The sequence below is a fragment of the Caretta caretta genome, chromosome 3, assembly GCF_965140235.1.
Source record: "Caretta caretta isolate rCarCar2 chromosome 3, rCarCar1.hap1, whole genome shotgun sequence".
In the NCBI taxonomy this organism is placed as follows: domain Eukaryota; kingdom Metazoa; phylum Chordata; order Testudines; family Cheloniidae; genus Caretta; species Caretta caretta.
Window position 1 is genome coordinate 111,816,729 of NC_134208.1, and position 19,004 is coordinate 111,835,732.

The 19,004-nt window shown below is 40.4% G+C and overlaps 1 protein-coding gene across 7 annotated transcripts in view; it reads left to right on the top strand.

Annotated features, from left to right (window-relative positions):
* The window catches only part of GRM1 (glutamate metabotropic receptor 1), a 348,420-nt gene that overhangs the window by 237,085 nt on the left and 92,331 nt on the right, over positions 1-19,004 (top strand). For 2 of the 7 annotated variants that reach the window (XM_048844313.2, XM_048844311.2), the window contains exon 9: positions 11,968-12,052. The exons of the other annotated variants lie outside the window; for them this stretch is intronic. In XM_048844313.2, coding sequence (XP_048700270.1) covers positions 11,968-12,028 — 61 coding nt within the window. In that variant the 3' untranslated portion in view covers positions 12,029-12,052. The remainder of the gene's footprint in view (positions 1-11,967; positions 12,053-19,004) is intronic. 7 annotated transcript variants of the gene reach the window in all.

Below are 19,004 nucleotides of genomic sequence, written 5' to 3' on the forward strand. Positions count from 1 at the left end.
ACGGAAGTTCCCAGACCTGAGCATTTTTACCACTTTCAGCTTCACCATTTACCACTGATATTCACAACTCCACTCTCCCACATGATTTTGACAAGAAATTAAGTGAAATAACCAAAAGTCTTACAGATGCAGTCTGGCACTTGCACAAGGAGGTATGGAAACATTCTTTCTTTACATCATGCTCTCCCTTTGTTACTCTTGCGATGCTGAATCACAACATTTAAGTTATCTATGGCATTAGACAGCAGTACATCACAGTGATGCATAGATGTACAATTACATGGAAGGGAAGTCTCACAATTAATTCAAATACTGCTTATTTATTGAGTTGGGGGAAGCAGACACAGCACTGTGGAAAACCTGAGAAAGTCTATCACCATTTTGGCGTAAAACTCGGGAATAAAAACCACGAGTTATAATTTAAATTCTTGCTAGACTGGATAGCTTATTCCTTTTCCATGTATTTCTATATTTGTTTGTATTTATGATGTATCACATTTTGATTCCACAATAGAAAAATACAGTCATAAGAACCCAATTAAGTATTTTAATTTGGTATAAAAAATATACCAATTCAATAGTGACTTACATAGACAATTGTTTTTATCTTTACTAGGTGCTCAGGTACAACAGTGATGAGCAGACTAGGTCTATCTAATACTAAGAATCTCATGCTATTGCATTTAAAATCCACTCATCTTTGGCCCAGTAATCAGTCTGTAAATCTCATAAAATCAGAATTTTTTTTTGTGACGCTACTAGTGTAATCATAATTTTGGGCGGGTCAGAAATACCACGAAAACAGACCCTGCTTTCCTGTAATTCCAAAAAATTCAAACAGAATGAAGAATCAAAATACAGGGGGTTCATGAAAACTTAATTTTAAATTTGAGACTGCCTTCTATCTCCTTCCTCATCCCCGAAGTAGCAGGTTTCATCCCTGTGCTTCAGTTATTCATATATTCTCAGCAAAAACAAGTATAATTGTGATACATTTCATGAGCGCACGGTATTTCAGGTACTAGCACTTGCTAGAATAAGCCATGCATAGGAGACTCCTCAGATGTGTAATCAGTAGGGATCTCTCAACCTATGTGTGATTTCAGACATCTTTCAGCTAACTTAGAGATATAAACATAAACCTAACACCGAGGATACCATCTGAATTTGTGACAGTCTCTAGAAGATAGTGGATCTATAAAAAAATGAATGGCGTACACTCCTCCCTATGCTATGTAGTGTTGTTTTTTAACCTGTGACAGATGTAGTCCGAATAATGATCTTATTTTAAGTTGTCCTAGTATAATTCAATGCAAGTTACTAACATAAACTTAGCCTTCATGTTATTTAACTCCGTCAAAACACGATGTATGAGACAACACAGATGGCGAGATCTTATAAAAATATATGGGGGCTGAAGCATTTTTTGTGGTGTGGTATGTCTCTGAGTGAAGTGAAAGGCTCATCCACAGAGGCATGCCACAGGTTTAAAGCCAGCTTGTGATGGGACCTTCTCTTTCCTGAGAAGCACGCCACGCGTCACAAAATGCTGCGAGCTTAAATGTTTTACTACAAGTGAATAGCTGCGGGGAGCCCTTTGAAAATTTGTGATGGAACAAACACAAGATGGCTGCTACTCTGAAAGATGAGAAATCATGGCGACATATATGATAGGCCGTAGTATTTCCTGGCCAAACTTATGCTGTTGCCCACATTTCTGGCAAAGATTTTACAGTGGTCACATAGAATCATAGAATCTCAGGGTTGGAAGGGACCCCAGAAGGTCATCTAGTCCAACCCCCTCATAAGGTCAATCAGACCCCACATAAGGTCAATCAGAATCCTGTGATGCTCTGTTTGACAGAGAAACGCATACAAAATCCATTCTGGATTAGACAGCCAGAATGAGGCACATGGTATACAGAAAATGCATGTGAAGAGACCCACACGTGGGTAGATTTGTAAATTGACCGGTGCTGTATTTTGAAGAAGAGAACCTATAACAAACATGCCTGTTGTCACAATCACACAGCTCTTCTAAAGCAAACATTGCTATTCAGTACAAGTAGGTGATGCCCTTATGGGCTCTGGCTACATAGGGAAACTTTCTAAAGGTTTCTAACCATTGTTAACATGGATTCAGCTCCATCGATATTCGTGTTACACTCCCAGACCCTGAACTGTGTTAAACACTGGAGTTTTATTACATTTAATTTCTAAAGAACCCAGATATAGCTTGCGCAAGCCCTACTGAGTCTCTCCAGAGAACACACAACTCACCTGAGACTATACCCTGCTTGCCAGCTGTGTCCCCTTTCATCTTTTCAGCAGAGCTCCAGTCCTTAGAGGGACAGAGAGCAGTAAAATTACCCTGGCATTCCAGTCAATTCTTAAGCAAAAGACTCACTTTCACATTAAAATACTCTAAGATGCCTACATAGTCATTTGAGTGCTACACTCCTCCCTTGTCAATGTAATGCCATCCTGACATTTCTATCAGCAAAGTATGCACTAGGTCCATTTCAGTTAGCCTATAAGATCCATGGTAGAACCATATAACTCAGACACTGGACATATGGCAAGCTATTTTTAAAAAACTATGAAATAATAAATATTAACTATAAAATATTTGGCTGGACCGATATCCCTACCAGAAAGCAATATTCATTCATTCATTTTCTGATATTACCTCAGTCTTGGATAAAATATGGGATAAGATACAGAAATAGGCACTTGGTATGGCACCTGACATATATGAGGCTAATCCCACCGTGCAGTCACCAATCCAATAGTAAGAATTATTCAGTGATGATAGGTATTCCTAAATGTTTATATGACCTAAATGTGGGTGGATTGTTCTGATGATTTGTCCTCTTGTGAACTACTGATTTCAGGTTCCATGGTCTTGTTTTTACATTCATGTCTTTCAGTAGCAGGTGCAAATGTCTCATCAGTCTGATCATCAGTTTCCAAGTTTACAGGTTCAATAACATCCTCATGTCTCAAGTGTGGATAAAATGTTTCTGCTTCTGGATTCAGAATCTCTGGTACCATCACATAAAGTAGTTGATCTTCACTCTCACTATCAGAATCACTGGAGTCTGAATTCCTGTCCTTGTTTTGATCTCCTATAGGGCTGTCAAACGATTAAAAAAATAATTGCAATTAATCATGAGATTAAAAAACATAGAAGCAATTAAGTGTAGTTTTAATTGTACTGTTAATAATAGATCACCAATTTAAATTTATTATAAATATTTTGGATGTTTTTCTACATTTTCAATTACTATACATAATACAAAGTGTACAGTGCTCACTTTATATTATTTTTATTACAAATATTTGCACTGTAAAAAGATAAACAAAAGAAATAGTATTCTTCAGTTCACCCCATACAAGTACTGTAGTGCAATCTCTTTTTCATGAAAGTGCAACTTACAAATGTATTCTTGTGGGGCGGTTGTTTACTATTATTGTGGAGGGTTTTCTGCACTCAGAAACAAAACAATGTAAAACTTTAGAATCTACAAGGAAGCATGAAGGGACATACAAATGTTCAGAGTACCTGGCACGTAAATACCTTGCAACACTGGCTACAACAATCCCATGTGAATGCTTGTTCTCATTTTCAGGTGACATTGTAAATAAGAAGTGGGAATTATCTCCTGTAAATGTAAACAAACTTGTTTGTCTTAGTGATTGGCAGAACAAGAAATAGAACTGAGTAGACTTGTAGGCACTAAAGTTTTACATTGTTTTGTTTTTGAGTGCAGTTATGTAAAAAAGTACTACTATATTTTAAGTTGCCTTTTCGCAATAAAGAGATTACACTACAGTACTTGTATGAGGTGAACTGAAAAATACAATTTCTTTTGTTTATCTTTTACAGTAGAAATATTTGTAATAAAAGTAATATAAAGTGAGCACTGTACACTTTGTATTCTGTGTTGTAACTGAAATCAATATATTTGAAAATGTAGAAAAACATCCAAAATATTTATAATAAATTTAAATTGGTAATCTATTATTGTTTAACAGTGTGATTAAAATTGTGATTAATCGTGACTGTTTTGCATTAGTTGCTTGTGTTAACTATGATTGACAGTCCTAATCTATTATTGTACTCATTTGCCTTGTTCTCTATGCCTTCTGTGGTGGTTTAGAGGCTAGTGTTATGTCCGAGGGTACGAGGTCACAGGGAAGTAAAATATTGTGGTGAAGAATTCTAACACATCCTTTTCCATCTTCTGCTTTTACTTTATAGACGAAACTATTTCCTTTTCTTTGAAGTAGTACATGAATTTTATCTTCCCAATAGGATATTCATTTGCCTGGTCCCTCTATCTGAAAGATTCCTGACAAGTAATCCTTTCCACAAATAGGAGATTTTTAAGAACATTTTGATGCCAGTTCATAAGCTTCTTTCATCTGCTGTTTCCATTTCTCAATGTAATCTTTATGGTCTCCAGGTGCAGATTTATAGGTAAACAAGTGGGTAAACATGGAGATATACCACATAATAAATAAAAGGGTGAGCACCCATGGCCTCATTTCACATACAGGTATAGGCATAGATTACCTTATTAAGGAAGTCCTTCCAGTTTGCTTTTTGTTCTTTTGGCAATAGTCTAATTATAGCTAACAGAATTCTGTTCAATCTTTCTACTTGCCCATTGCTGTGTGAGTGGTATGGGGTTGTGTAAGATGTTTAATTTTGCAGTAGTGCTGAAACCATCTGAAAAAAAATCATATTCTTCACCTTGGTTATGATGAATCATTTTGAGGAAACTACATTTTGAAACAAAGTAAATGAAGATCTCATTTGCCACAGTCTCTTGCCTGACTTGCTGGTGGTAGAATAAGGTTGAACAAACCTAGTGAAGTGATCCACTCTGACTAAAATGTATTTATACCGTGACAAAGCTCTGTCCTTGCCTCCATGGGTCCCGCGTTTCCTGGCGGATTTCGCTAGCCTCAGAGGCTCACTGTGACCCTCCACATAACCCTTCTCTCTCTAGAGACAAGGGTCACAGTCTTCTGAGCCATTTTCATCATAAGCCAGCAAGGGAGGTGAGGAGAAGTTATCCTTCCTTGCACAGTCTCTATTGTCTCCCAGTCTCAGCGATTAATCAGGGGGCAAAGATTGGGGCGGGGGGGAGCCCAGGTCCACCCTCTACTCCGGGCTCCAGCCCAGGGACCCTAACAGTATCAGCTATGATAGCTGACCTTTTAGAAATATAACATGTACAGTTCCCTGGGCTACTTCCCCCACAGCAGCCCTCACTTCCTTAAGCTCCACTTCACCCTTACCTCAGGGCTTCCTTCCTTGTGCCTGATGTGGTGTGTAGTACTCAGCCTCTCCAACAGCGCAACTTCCTCCCACAGCTCCTGACATGCACACCCACCTGACTGACTGGGAGGCTTTTAACTAGTTTCAGCCAGCCCCTGATTGGCTTCAGGTGTCCCAATCAACCTAGCCTTCTCCCTGCCTTCTGGAAAGTTCTTAATTGGCCCCAGGTGTCTTAATTGACCTGCAGCAGCTGCCATTTCACTTATCCTGGTACCATGGATTTGTTTGGCCTGGAGCTAATATATCTGTCTCCCACTACTTTGCCATAGCCATCTGGCCTTGCCCCGTCACAATACCCTCCTTTTCTTCTTTCTAGATGCAAGAAGTTTATTGATACAAGCACAAATGGTTCTGTTGTAACTATGTATGTTAGTGGAGTTCTAGTAGGCTGGTGAGGTTTCTTTTGCTCCGTGCATGTAGAGATGCTAGTGACATAAAGAGGAACACTGAACGTTATCTGCAGTGAGTAAAACTATACTCTCATGATACTGGTTATTCACTCTGCTCCTTGAGGTCCCATCTCTTCATGTAGTTCTTGATATACTTGTCTTTTGTACTTTTCAAATAATACCAGTTGAATTCTTGACTTGGTTTGCCAATAAATTACTCCATTTTTCTCCAAATACAATTGATATGATTCACTCATCAGAGTGGAGATCCTAACACATCCTCCTGTGTTTTCATGATTATAAGGTTTGCAATCCAAAGACTTATAAGGAAGAATTTTAGCAATAGCTGGATTTTTTTTTCTGAACTATCCACATTTCTTCTCATGTCAGTTGACTTTCTGGTAGATTCAATACCCGTGGATAAGATTGCTACTGCCAAAGGGTTGGTAGTAATAGCTCCCAACCAAGGTACCTTGCCATCTCTTGTACATCCAAGGACTGTACAACAGCATTAATATAATCTTTGCTTGTTTCTTCTATGCTTTCTGTGATAGCTTTCCCTATTGATAGGCATTCTGGCTAGGGCATCTGCCTCCACATTAGATTTCCCTGAAGAATATTTCATGTTGAAGTTAAATTCAGCTAATTCTGCAACCTACCAGTGTGCTGTGACATTCAGCTTTGCAAAGGTAAACACACAGGTTATTGGGTTGTTACTACTGTAAATTATGAAGGATTGTGCATAGAGGTAATCATGAAATTTGTCAGTGAAAGCCCATTTTAAAGCTAGAAATTCCAGCTTTCCTGAAACTGTATTTCAAGCATCTTTAATTTTTCAATATACTGTTTCTGACTTCTTTACTTTTGTTCTCCTTTTGCTGGGGCACTGAGATATAAAGTCTGATCTTTTTAAACTCCGGCACTGTAGACATGCTTTGATTTTTCAACTCTTCCTGCTCTTCACTATTTAAGTGGTTTGTTATATATTTGACTAAAGCAAAGTAGTTTTTTTGCTGCAGTTTTACTGCAATCTGTCCCAGAAGTGCCCAGAGAGTCAGTCTTCCCTTAAATGTTCGTCCTTTAGCTAGTGTAAGAGTCTTCCTACCTTCATATGAATATCCTTAACTTTCTACGAACCATAGTGCTTCCAAACAATTAAATCTCTGCTAAAACTGTTCAGAGCTTTTGGAGGTTAGGTAAGGGCCATACTTAGCTGTGTCCCTGAGTAACTCACTTCTATTCTCTATTGTCCTTCTTCTCTGTTTTCTTTTTGAAAAATCATTTTTGTTTATCTTACCTTCTGCAGCTTGTCCTGGAACAGTCCATGGCAGCTCATTCATCTCAGAGAGGACAGGTCATTGCAATTCAAGATGGTAAAAATCTTACATTGGTGAGCAGTTTCTCCCATGAGTGCTGCCACTTACATCTGTGGGACTGTTTGCATGAGTAACTTCTCACCGGTGTAAGAGGTTTCCCGCCTGTTTTTAGGACTTTAACTATTCTGAATAAGGTTGCAGACTCATGCATTCCACTTAATTTCTTCTCATTCTTTAGTTTTCTTCATCACAGCTTTAATTGGTTAAATGGGCCATCCATGAGACAATCAGATCTCCCTATTCCTTTTTGAACTCTTTGGTTTCTAAAAAGAATAAAACTATGTTTGGAATAGTTGCAGACTAAATTTTCAGCTCATTAGATTTTTATGCACATAGGCACACATGACTGATGCAAAGGAGGAGCATAAGACAGAGGTCTTCCATTAAATTTTGTCTCCATGACAAAACTGTTGAGATTCAGTCCTGCAGCCCTTATGCAACAGGAGCAGGGCCAAGGTTTCCACCTTTTTGTACATACACCTTTTGATCTGGCACTGGCGACCACATGTCAGGCCTGAATCTCCTGTGTGGTAAACATAAACCCTATGAGCATACAGCAATAAAATTCAGCATGCCTCACAGCCTCTACTTAGGAAACACCCAGGGTTTAGGCTGAGAAGGGATGGTGGGATCAATGAGCAAACAAAAGCACCTGCCTGACTCTCACAAATACTATTTATCAATCCCTCACATTCACAAGCACCCAACTGATCTCCAGATGATCAAAGGAAGAAAATGAACAGTGGGAAATTCTGCCGCTGTTGCTATTTTGCCCTTTGGGAGTGGAAGGAATAATAGGTCTCAACACTGAAGCATGATGTGACGATTTAAGTCATGAAGTTATGACACAAAGGGGATATTTTCCCCTATGCATATGAAATTGGAGATTTGTGTTTAAAAAAAAAAAAAAACCAAAAAAACCCCTTTTGAATGATTCAGCACCATTGATTTGTATGCAGAGCTTACCCAAACAACAGCTTGATATTCTCATTGTTATCCCAACACCCTGTCCTCTTTTTGTTTATGGCACTCACTTGTTTCAAGAGAGATTTTAAGCAATTTGCGGCAAAGACTGTGCCTACCTGTGTGTTTTTGATCAGAGTGAACCTAGAACTCATTCAGATAGCTTCGACGACAACTAGCACAGTGGGTCCCTGCACCTGACTGCGCCTTTGGATTAAACCTGGGCAAAATTTTTCAGATGAAACTTATTTACACACACACAAAAAATGCAGATTTGGCAACCCAAAAATGTTTTGCAAATTTGTGTTAGTTGTCAAATTGTTCATATGGGGGGGCGGGAGATTTCAAAGTATTCAGTTTTGTTTCAGCATTTTCAAAACAGAACATTTTTTTAATTTGAAATGTCTTTTTGTTTTAAAACTTCTCTCAATTAAAAAGAAATAAATAAAAAATGTTTTAAAAAATGCTCAAAAATTAAACACAATATTTTTGGTGGGAGCGGCAGGCATTGGACTAAACATTTTGTTTGACCCAAAATTATTTTTATGGATTTTTTTCACTTTTGAGCTTTCCAAAAATCCCAAAATAATTTGTTTGACCTGAAACACTTTTGCTGCTGCTGTTTTTTTGTTTGTTTTAATCGCCAGAGGATTGAAAAATCCATAATTTGCACATTCTTCTTTGGATGCTGCTGCAGGATATATGATAAATAATAACAATGCCCTGCACATTAGTAGTCTTGGATGCAGGACAGATAAATTCAGGTCAAGGTCTGTTGGATTAGTGGCGATAGTAATTCCTGAGTTGTGGGTGACTACATCCAGATTCACAGCTATACAGAAATAAAACATCACAGATAGCAATTTACACTTTCCTGCAATCTTGACACAGCTGTTTGACTCATGGGATGATTAATTTACACTTAAGGAAAAATGTAGTGAGAAAAGCAACTCTTCTGTCAGACCCATTCTTTGCAGCATATTTCAACAGACCCGTTACTTTTCCTGAATTCTGAGCAGCTGGCTAGAAATATTCTTATGCTTCAAAGAACTTAAGAAGAACTAAGTTAAGCAGTTAATGGACTTCACTCAGGAACCCTCTGCTCTGCTGGGATTCCCGCCAAGACATTTTCCACTCAGCTCATTCAGAACACCTTGCCCAGTTCTGGGAGAACACTTCATCCAGTTCTCTGGGATTTCAAACATTCACTTCGACTCCAGCTTGTCACTCAGGTTAGGCTTGTAACAGTTTTTGCCCAGGCTGGCCAGACCCAGATGCCGGGGGTTTAGGTACCGGGTGATACCACAATTCCAATTCATGTCACACTCCACACAGTTCATATACATTTTTCTGAGCTATTAACATCTATACTTCTTGCCCCTACAGACCAATAGCTTTGCAGATTGCGTAAGGCAAGCATATCAGTTTAGGGTGTTTCTGCCTACTTGTTTGCTGTAAACATACTCACAATGGTTAGTTGTTTCAGCCAATACTTGTTCGGGCTTGTTCAGCAGTTACTTGTTCAGGGGTGTCTTGTTTTACCTTAGGCCTGTGCGTGTCAGCTAAGCAGCCCTACCTGTGCTGTCATAGTCTGCTCTCTGATAGACTCTGTGCTAGTGGACCCCTGTCTTCATTAGATAGCATTTTAAACACCTTCATTATGGTATGGCAACTCCTCATTTCAACACAGAGTAGACCTTGTTCTGTAGCTACAAGGTATTTGAATAGCTGGTGAGTTATCTGTAACTTGCACTGAGAGATCAGAGCCCTTAATAATGGTCTTTTAATCATGGTGTCACAGTACAAAGATGAACAGGGTACCAAATTTTTTGAAAGAAGGTATATGTGATATAGGGATCATTTGGCTTACCACTGAATATTGCCACCACTTTGATGGAATATGGCAGCCATCTTAACAGTGTCAGCAACACTACACAAAACAGTTTACGGACAGAATTGAAAGGAGCACACCTTTTCAATGAAATGTACAGGGCGTTTAGGGGGTTGTAATATCTATTTTTTTATTGTGGCCAGGACACACAGCTCTTAAGATGCCCAGCCACCTTTGGGACAAAAGAATAAAGATGCTTTCTGAAAGTATTAGGCAGATTTTTGGCTGGGTCTGGAAGTCTGTACCCTTCCCACTTTTGTATATGAGGAATTCATAGCAAGAAAATATCCCTAGAGTGTGAAAATGGGAAAAGTCATCCTGAGGATGTATCAGGGTAGGAGGAAATATGGAGTAGAAAGAAGATTTTAAAAAAATCCCCCAAATGATAGCAAAATGTTTAGGCTAGATCCAATAGAATCAGTTGCCTCAAAAGCAACCTGATCCCATGCCACACTTCCAAGTCAAAGGAAGATTTGATATTGTTTTTAATTGTGTAAGACCAGCTTCTTTGTTTCATTGTGTCCTCTCTTGTATACATGGTGTGCATGCTGAAGCTATACATACGATGGGAATGTATTTAGAGCTAGATTTTGGTCTCAAATGATTGGTTGCATATTGTCAAATATCTTGTAAAATCAGCTACTGTGACTGAAAGATTATAGAAATGTTGGTGGTTCTGTTTAATCTAAAGCTCTATAATCTTTGTGAATTTAGTAAGGTGAAGAAGAGGTCACACTAGCTAAGCTCCCAATTCTGATTGGCTTGAAATTTTCAAATCTCAGGGATCTTGTCATTGCTGGTAAGAGTTTTAATTATTCAGGAGACTCTACGGTGGATAGTTTGAGTGCTGAGAAATAGGCCCATAGCAAATTTTACTTGCAATCTATTTATAATAACATGGAAGTAATATCAAGGCATTTACAGTCCCAAACCAAGTATCCATGCATTGTTGTATACATCACACTGTGCTACTGTACATCAGTATGTTGTGAGAAAAGCTGATTTGTTTTATTCGTTAGAAGCTAAACTGAATATGCAGTATTGGTACATGTGACCCTTCAACCCTTTGTTATGGGGATAAACAAGGATAAGGCAAGTGTGCACCATGACTTTCTTGTTGTGGACAAAAAATGCTGAGTTTTGTTTTGCATTTCATTTTCAACCCAACTAAAACTTTTTGCAGAACTCTGTCCATATACTCCACTTGCAAAAGTACGTGAAATTTTTGTGGAAGCCTTTTTTTTCTTTTATTGGTTCTGTGAAAGACAGCATGGAAGCTTGCATCTGCTTTTGTTCACTATATAGCATAGCAGGGAAAAGAAATGAAAGAGGAAATTGCCTTCCATTATCTGCAGTGTTAACATCCAAAGTGACCAGTTTTCAGTTTTGAGGCATTAAATCGTCTAAGAGAGCCTAAACTTTATGCCTACCCTTCAGAAGCATGGTTATATCCATAAGAAACAAAGATCCACGTGTAAGGACTACCAATGACTATTCACTGTAGCCAGAGTCAGAGAAAGGTAACACTGAGAAAAGCAAACGATTGAAGTAAGGGCCAAAGAAGAAAAGTATGAACTAAGCATATACTTTTTTTTAAAAGCCTAGAGTAAACCTCTTAAAGTAAAGGTGGGATAAGAAGAGCATATTGCTCCTTTTGTACCATTCCCACGCATCTTGGAGAAGGCCAGGGGAGAGTTTCCACTGAAGACTAAATGCACAGCAGCATTGCCATCTGCTATTTGAGTACTTGTGGTATCAGTAGAGAGAATGAATATAAACACCATCAGAAGCCACTTGAAAATAAGTCACGCAGTAGCAAAAGAAAATTTTTTTTGCCAGTTACAGTAGGCCCCCAAATAAAGCGGAGGAGGAGGAATGGCAAGATTCAAAGAAGACTGGGACTAGATCAGGGACAGGCACCCTATTGAGTGGTACAACCACCATGTGTGTACATGTGTATAACCACTCACTGGGTGTCTTTTTCTTTTCAATCTTCAGGAAGAGGCAGCCAGAATTCTCGCCCACCAGCCAGTGTCCGTCGGCACATGTGCAGCTTTGAAAAATCCCACACTGCAGTGACTGTGTAAGAGAAGCTGCATGACAAATAGCGGTTTTACCCCTTGCTTTCTTTTTCTCATGGGTTTATCATTTCTAATAATGGGACAAATGTGGTGCATGCCATTAAAGATGGGGAATTTGCTTATGTGCCCTGTTTTGCACAATGCCTTAATCTGATTGTCCATACACTCTTTAGAGGACACTTGCCTAAATTTTTTAGAGCCTTCATTTTTCATTATCTTCACTTTTGTCTGTAAATGCCTACTGACAGGTTTGCAAATACATATTTCCATACTAATTTTATCTTTTTCCATTTAGCCAGCATTTTTTCACCCTTTTTACCGTTTTGCATGGAGTTGAGATTATCCTGTGTGCTTTTAACAACTTCAGTTTCTTTAGTGGCTGACTCATGGCAAGACATCATTGCTGTGCACTGCTTTTGCTAACAGTACTTGTTAGTGAACCGCTGCTGTAGAGCCAGCAAAGGGAACATAAAACACTGGTTTGGCAGGACTCCCAAAAATAGGGAGGACACGAGGAGCTTTGTATGAATGAGATCTGCAGGATCTAGCCTATAATGGCTATTGGGTTGGGTTTTTTTTAAGTATCTCTTTAAGGCAATGACATGATAATTTTTTTTATTCTTCATCTTATTTTTAAAAGAGATTTAGAACCCGAAATACTGTAACCGTTTTATGGTTGGGCAAATTATTAGCTATAAACCTTTGCAGTAACCCTCTAAGTAAATACAAGACTATTGCTGAAAATACGCTAGCTGTTGTGCACAAAGTCTGTGGTCACTCCTAGCCTTTTCCTTTATAACCCTGCTTGCTGCACTAGGGAAGACAGCGTAGTGACTAGGTGGAAGTCCACTTCTTCTACACTTGCCCAACAATTCTGGGCAATATACAAAGCTACTTATAACTGGGGCTGCAGTTTATCTCCACCCTCCAGTCAGTGAAGTGTCATAGAATTTAGCATTCCAGCGTTTCTATGCTCCTTTGAGGAGTCCATACTACTGACAAGCAGCATTAATGTTCGTTTCAGTCAGATCAGCCCTCTGATTTGTTTAGTAGAAAAAAATATGGAATGATGCATCAGATACCGCAAAAGTATTTTGATGTAAATGGTGATGGTATTGCAGTGTTTTGGCAGCAGCCATATTTGCCTCAATGAAAGTCAATTTAAGGATTAGCACAAACATTTCCTCATTAACTCCCACTCCAAAGATAACATGCCCTCTTTTCTGATCTAGAACAAGTCCCTCAGAGTCCCAAGGGTACAGCTGCCAACTGCACATCAGGGAGGATTTATTAAGAAATGGGAAGATTGATATTGACATGCCATTAGGAGGCAAATTGAGAACAGTGCAAGAATAAAAATTCTAAAAGGTGTACAAAGGTGCGCTATAAAACTCTGCTATGCAAGGAAAGGCAGCAGCTTCTTGATCTTATTTTTGCCACTTTTTAAAAAATAGTAAAAAAAAGTCCTCACCTAGGTGAAGTCAGGAGACCTACCACTAATGGAAATGCAATAAATAAATGAGCCTTAAAAATGGCTTTTGGTGGTAATAGGTTAAGATGGGTTAGAATCCTAGAATATTAGGGTTGGAAGAGACCTCAGGAGGTCATCTAGTCCACCCCCTGCTCAAAGCAGGACCAACACCAACTACATCATCCCAGCCATGGCTATGTCAAGCCGGGCCTTAAAAACCTTTAAGGATGGAGATTCTACCATTTCCCTAGGTAGCTCATTCCAGTGCTTCACCACCCTCCTAGTGAAACAGTGTTTCCTAATATCCAACCTAGACCTCCCACACTGCAACTTGAGATCATTGCTCCTTGTTCTGTCATCTGCCGCCACTGAGAACAGCCTAGCTCCATCCTTTTTGGAACCCCCCTTCAGGTAGTTGAAGGCTGCTATCAAATCCCCCCCTCACTCTTCTGCAGACTAAATAACCCCAGTTCCCTCAGCCTCTCCTCGTAAGTCATGTGCCCCAGCCCCCTAATCATTTTCGTTGCCTTCCGCTGGACTCTCTCCAATTAGTCCACATCCCTTCTGTAGTGGGGGGACCAAAACTGGATGCAATACTCCTGGTGTGGCCTCACCAGTGCCGAATAGAGGGGAATAATCACTTTCCTCGATCTGCTAGCAATGCTCCTGCTAATACAGCCCAATATGCCGTTAGCCTTCTTAGCAACAAGGGCACACTGCTGACTCATATTCAGCTTCTCGTCCACTGTAATCCCCAGGTCCTTTTCTGCAGAACTGCTGCTTAGCCAGTCAGTTCCCAGCCTGTAGAAGTGCATGGGATTCTTCCTTCCTAAGTGCAGGACTCTGCACTTGTCCTTGTTGAACCTCATCAGATTTCTTTTGGCCCAATCCTCCAATTTGTCTAGGTCACTCTGGACCCTATCCCTACCCTCCAGCATATCTACCTCTCCCCCCAGCTTAGTGTCATCTGCAAACTCTCTGAGAGTGCACTTCATCCCATCATCAAGATCATTAATAAAGATGTTGAATAAAACTGACCCCTGGGGCACTCCACTTGATACCAGCTGCCAACTAGATATCGAGCAGTTGATCACTACCCGTTGAGCCTGACAGTCTAGTCAGATTTCTATCCAATTTATAGTCCATTCATCCAATCCATACTACTTTAACTTGCTGGCAAGAATACTGTGGGAGACTGTATAAAAAGCTTTGCTAAAGTCAACCTATATCACATCCACCACTTTCCCCATAGCCACAGAGCCAGTTATCTCATCATAGAAGGCAATCAGGTTGGTAAGGCGTGACTTGCCCTTGGTGAATCCATGCTGATTGTTGCTGATCACCTTCCTCTCCTCCAAGTGCTTCAAAATGGATTCTTTGAGGACCTGCTCCATGATTTTGCCAGGGACTGAAGTGAGGCTTACCAGTCTGTAGTTCCCCGGGTTCTCTTTCTTCCCTTTTTAAAATATGGGCACTATGTTTGCCTTTTTCCAGTCATCCGGGTCCTTCCCCGAATGCCATGAATTTTCAAAGATAATGGCCAATGGCTCTACAATCACATCAGCCAACTCCCTCAGCACCCTTAGGTGCATTAGATCTGGACCCATGAACTTGTGCATGTCCAGCTTTTCTAAAGAGTCCTTAACCTGTTCTTTCACCACTGAGGGCTGCTCACTTCCTCCCCATACTGTGTTGCCCAGTGCAGCAGTCTGGGATCTGACCCTGTCTGTGAAGACCAAGGCAAAAAAAGCATTGAGTACTTCAGTTTTTTCCACATCATCTGTCACTATGTTGCCTCCCCCATTCAGTAAGAGTGCCACACTTTCCCTGACCACCTTCTTGTTGCTAACATACCTATAGAAACCCTTTTTGTTACCCTTCACATCTCTTGCTAGCTGCAACTCCAATTGTGCCTTGGCCTTCTTGATTATACCCCTGCATGCTCAAGCAATATTTTTATACTCCTCCCTAGTCATTTTTCCAACTTTCACTTCTTGTAAGCTTCCTTTTTGTGTTTAAGATCAGCAAGGATTTCACTGTTAATCCAAGCTGGTCGCCTGCCATATTTGCTTATCTTTCTGCACATTAGGATGATTTGTTCCTGCACCCTCAATAAGGCTTCTTTAAAATATAGCCAGCTCTTCTGGACTCCTTGCCCCCTCATATTAGCCTCCCAGGGGATCCTGCCGATCAGTTCCCTAAGGGAGTCTAAGTCTGCTTTTCTGAAGTCCCGGGTCCATATTTTGCTACTTTCCTTTCTTCCTTTTGTCAGGATCCTGAACTCAGCCATCTCGTGGTCACTGCTGACTAGGTTGCCACCCACTTCTACTTCCCCTACAATTCTTCCCTGTTTGTAAGCAGCAGATCAAGAGGAGCACAGCCCCTAGTTGGTTCCTCCAGCACTTGTACCAGGAAGTTGTCCCCAACACTCTCCAGAAACTTCTTGGATTGTCTGTGCATTGCTGTATTGGTCTCCCAGCAGATGTCAAGTTGATTGAAGTCCCCCATTAGAACCAGGGCCTGTGATATGGAAACTTCAGCCAGTTGTCCAAAGAAAGCCTCATCTACCTCATCCTTCTGATCTGGTGGTCTATAGCACATGCCCACAACTACATCACCCTTGTTGCTCTCACCTCTAAACTTAACCCAAAGACTCTCAACAGGCTTTTCTCCAATTACATACTGGAGCTCTGAGCAATCATACCACTCTCTTACATACAAAGCAACTCCTCCAAGTTTTCTCCCATACCTGTCCTTCCTGAACAGTTTATACCCATCCATGACAGTGCTCCAATCGTGTGAACTGCCCCACCGAGTTTCTGTTGTTCCAATCACATCATAGTTCCTTGATTCTGCCAGGACTTCCAATTCTTCCTGCTTGTTTCCCAGATTTCTTGCGTTTGTGTACATGCACCTAAGATAACTAGCCGATTGCCCTACTTTTTCAGTATGAATCAGGAGGCTTCCCATCTTGTACCCTCCTCCTTGTGTTTCCTCCCAGTATCCCACTTGCCCACTTACTTCTGGGCTTAGGTCACCATCCGCTGGGGAACCTAGTTTAAAGGCTCCTCACTAGGTTAGCAAGCCTGCCTGTGAAGATGCTCTTCCCTCTCTTCGTTAGGTGGATCCCATTTCTTCCTAGCAATCCTTCTTCCTGGAACACCATCCCATGGTCGAAGAATCCAAAGCCCTCTCTCCAACACCACCTGCGTAATCACGCATTCACCTCCACAATTTGATGGTCCCTACCTGGGCCTTTTCCTTCAACAGGGAGGATGGATGAGAACACGACTTGCACCTCAAACTCCTTTATCCTTCTTCCCAGAGTTCATAAAGAGCAGCTGATTTTCCTGAAGGGCCCCTTTTTAACTTCACCAACTCCCAGAAATTGAAATAAAGCAATAAATACATGTGTGAATTTGAGGTACCCTTTTTAAAAATGCAACCCTTAACTTTGCAACTCCCTCCCCTTCCAGTTATATCTAAACAGATTTAGAGACCTGCACTTTTTCTTGATCTGGGCCATATTTAGCCTTGGGTATTTTGCACCCAGTTACGACAACATAAGAACCCCATCCCATATCCGATCCTAGAGGGAACCTAGAAATGCAAGGGCATAAAAATTAAGCATAATTAAACATTTTATGTTATTTGGAAATTCAAAGAGTTTGGGGTTTATTTTATCCAAAGTCATTCAATCACTACTTTCAGAGTAGCAGCCATGTTAGTCTGTAACCGCAAAAAGAAAAGGAGGACTTGTGGCACCGTAGAGACTAACAAATGTATTTGAGCATAAGCTTTCATGAGCTACAGCTCACTTCTAAACTTTCAGATAAACCCGTATCACCCTCATGCCTTCTTGTGCCTGATTGTTTAGCTAGTATGATATATAATACCACCATTTTAAAAGTGAGGTATTCTTGTGGCTTCTAAGATCACATTTTATAGCTTCTTGTGGCAACCATATTGAGTTTGCATTCAAAATGGTGACATAGCAGTAATGGCAGTTTAGAGCATATCTGATGGCCCTTTTAAGATTTCTTTAGTTAAATTTTGAAAAGTCAGAGTATCCTGGAGAATCTTGCAGGTTAGAGATGAAAAAGACATAGTATATCACCTAGTCCATCTCTCGCCCAATGCAGGATTGTTCCCCATGTTGTCCAAGCAAATGTCTGACTCAATGGTCCTTCACCTTTTCTGTTAGAAGACTGTTCCACATGCTAACAGAACTCACTATCAAGAAGTTTTCCTGCTATTAAGTGTGTCATGCTGTCTGGAGTGGCTCATAACCATGAGTGCCTACCTCATGGTAGACTGTCAAAAACAGGGCAGACTCCCCAAACTGGTGGCGTGTTCCATAAATTATATTTCACCAAGCCAGTGACAAATGTGAACTCCTGGATCACTAAATCAGTCTTATCCTGGAGTCACAGCCAGTCCTCTGAAGCTCTCCAGTTTATCTAGCAACCCAGGCAAGCTGGAGTTAGTGATAAAATGATAAAATGATTAGGGGTCTGGAACACATGAGTTATGAGGAGAGGCTGAGGGAGCTGGGATTGTTTAGCCTGCAGAAGAGAAGAATGAGGGGGGATTTGATAGCTGCTTTCAACTACCTGAAAGGGGGTTCCAAAGAGGATGGCTCTAGACTGTTCTCAATGGTAGCAGATGACAGAACGAGGAGTAATGGTCTCAAGCTGCAGTGGGGGAGGTTTAGATTGGATATTAGGAAAAACTTTTTCACTAAGAGGGTGGTGAAACACTGGAATGCATTGCCTAGGGAGGTGGTAGAATCTCCTTCCTTAGAGGTTTTTAAGGTCAGGCTTGACAAAGCCCTGGCTGGGATGATTTAACTGGGAATTGGTCCTGCTTTGAGCAGGGGGTTGGACTAGATGACCTTCTGGGGTCCCTTCCAACCCTTATATTCTATGATTCTATGATAAATGGTCACTTACACCAAAAATCACAAAATATTCAGGTTGCTCCCAGTCCCAGGAGAGCACTCACTTACCCCAGATCGGTTGGTACCCTAAATCTTACACCAAAGACAATACCTGTAACCAATCCTGTAATAAACTATTTAAAGGTTTATTAACTAGGAAAAAGCAATGAATAAATAACAGGTTAAAGCAAGCAAACGTATGCCCACAACTGAGTTGCAATCTAAATCCTAATAGTGACAGAGTTGTAGTAATCTGTCAATTCAAAAGGTCTTTCAGGGCAAACCCAGGGATCTCTTGCTTCAGTTTAGAGTATTTGGCTCTGTGAGAGTTCAAACAGCAAAGAGATCTTTATCTTTTATATTCAGTTTTCCAGTCTACAAGAGGAGCTCCCTTGCACGTAGCATCTCCAAGGTATGATAGGGCCATTTCACCAGTCCTTTGTGCTGCAATGTTCCTTAATTGCCCATTTAATCTTGATAGGCCTCCTGAATGGGGGGACCAATTCCCAAAGCCTGGCTCACAAGTTCAGAGCAAATATTTTCA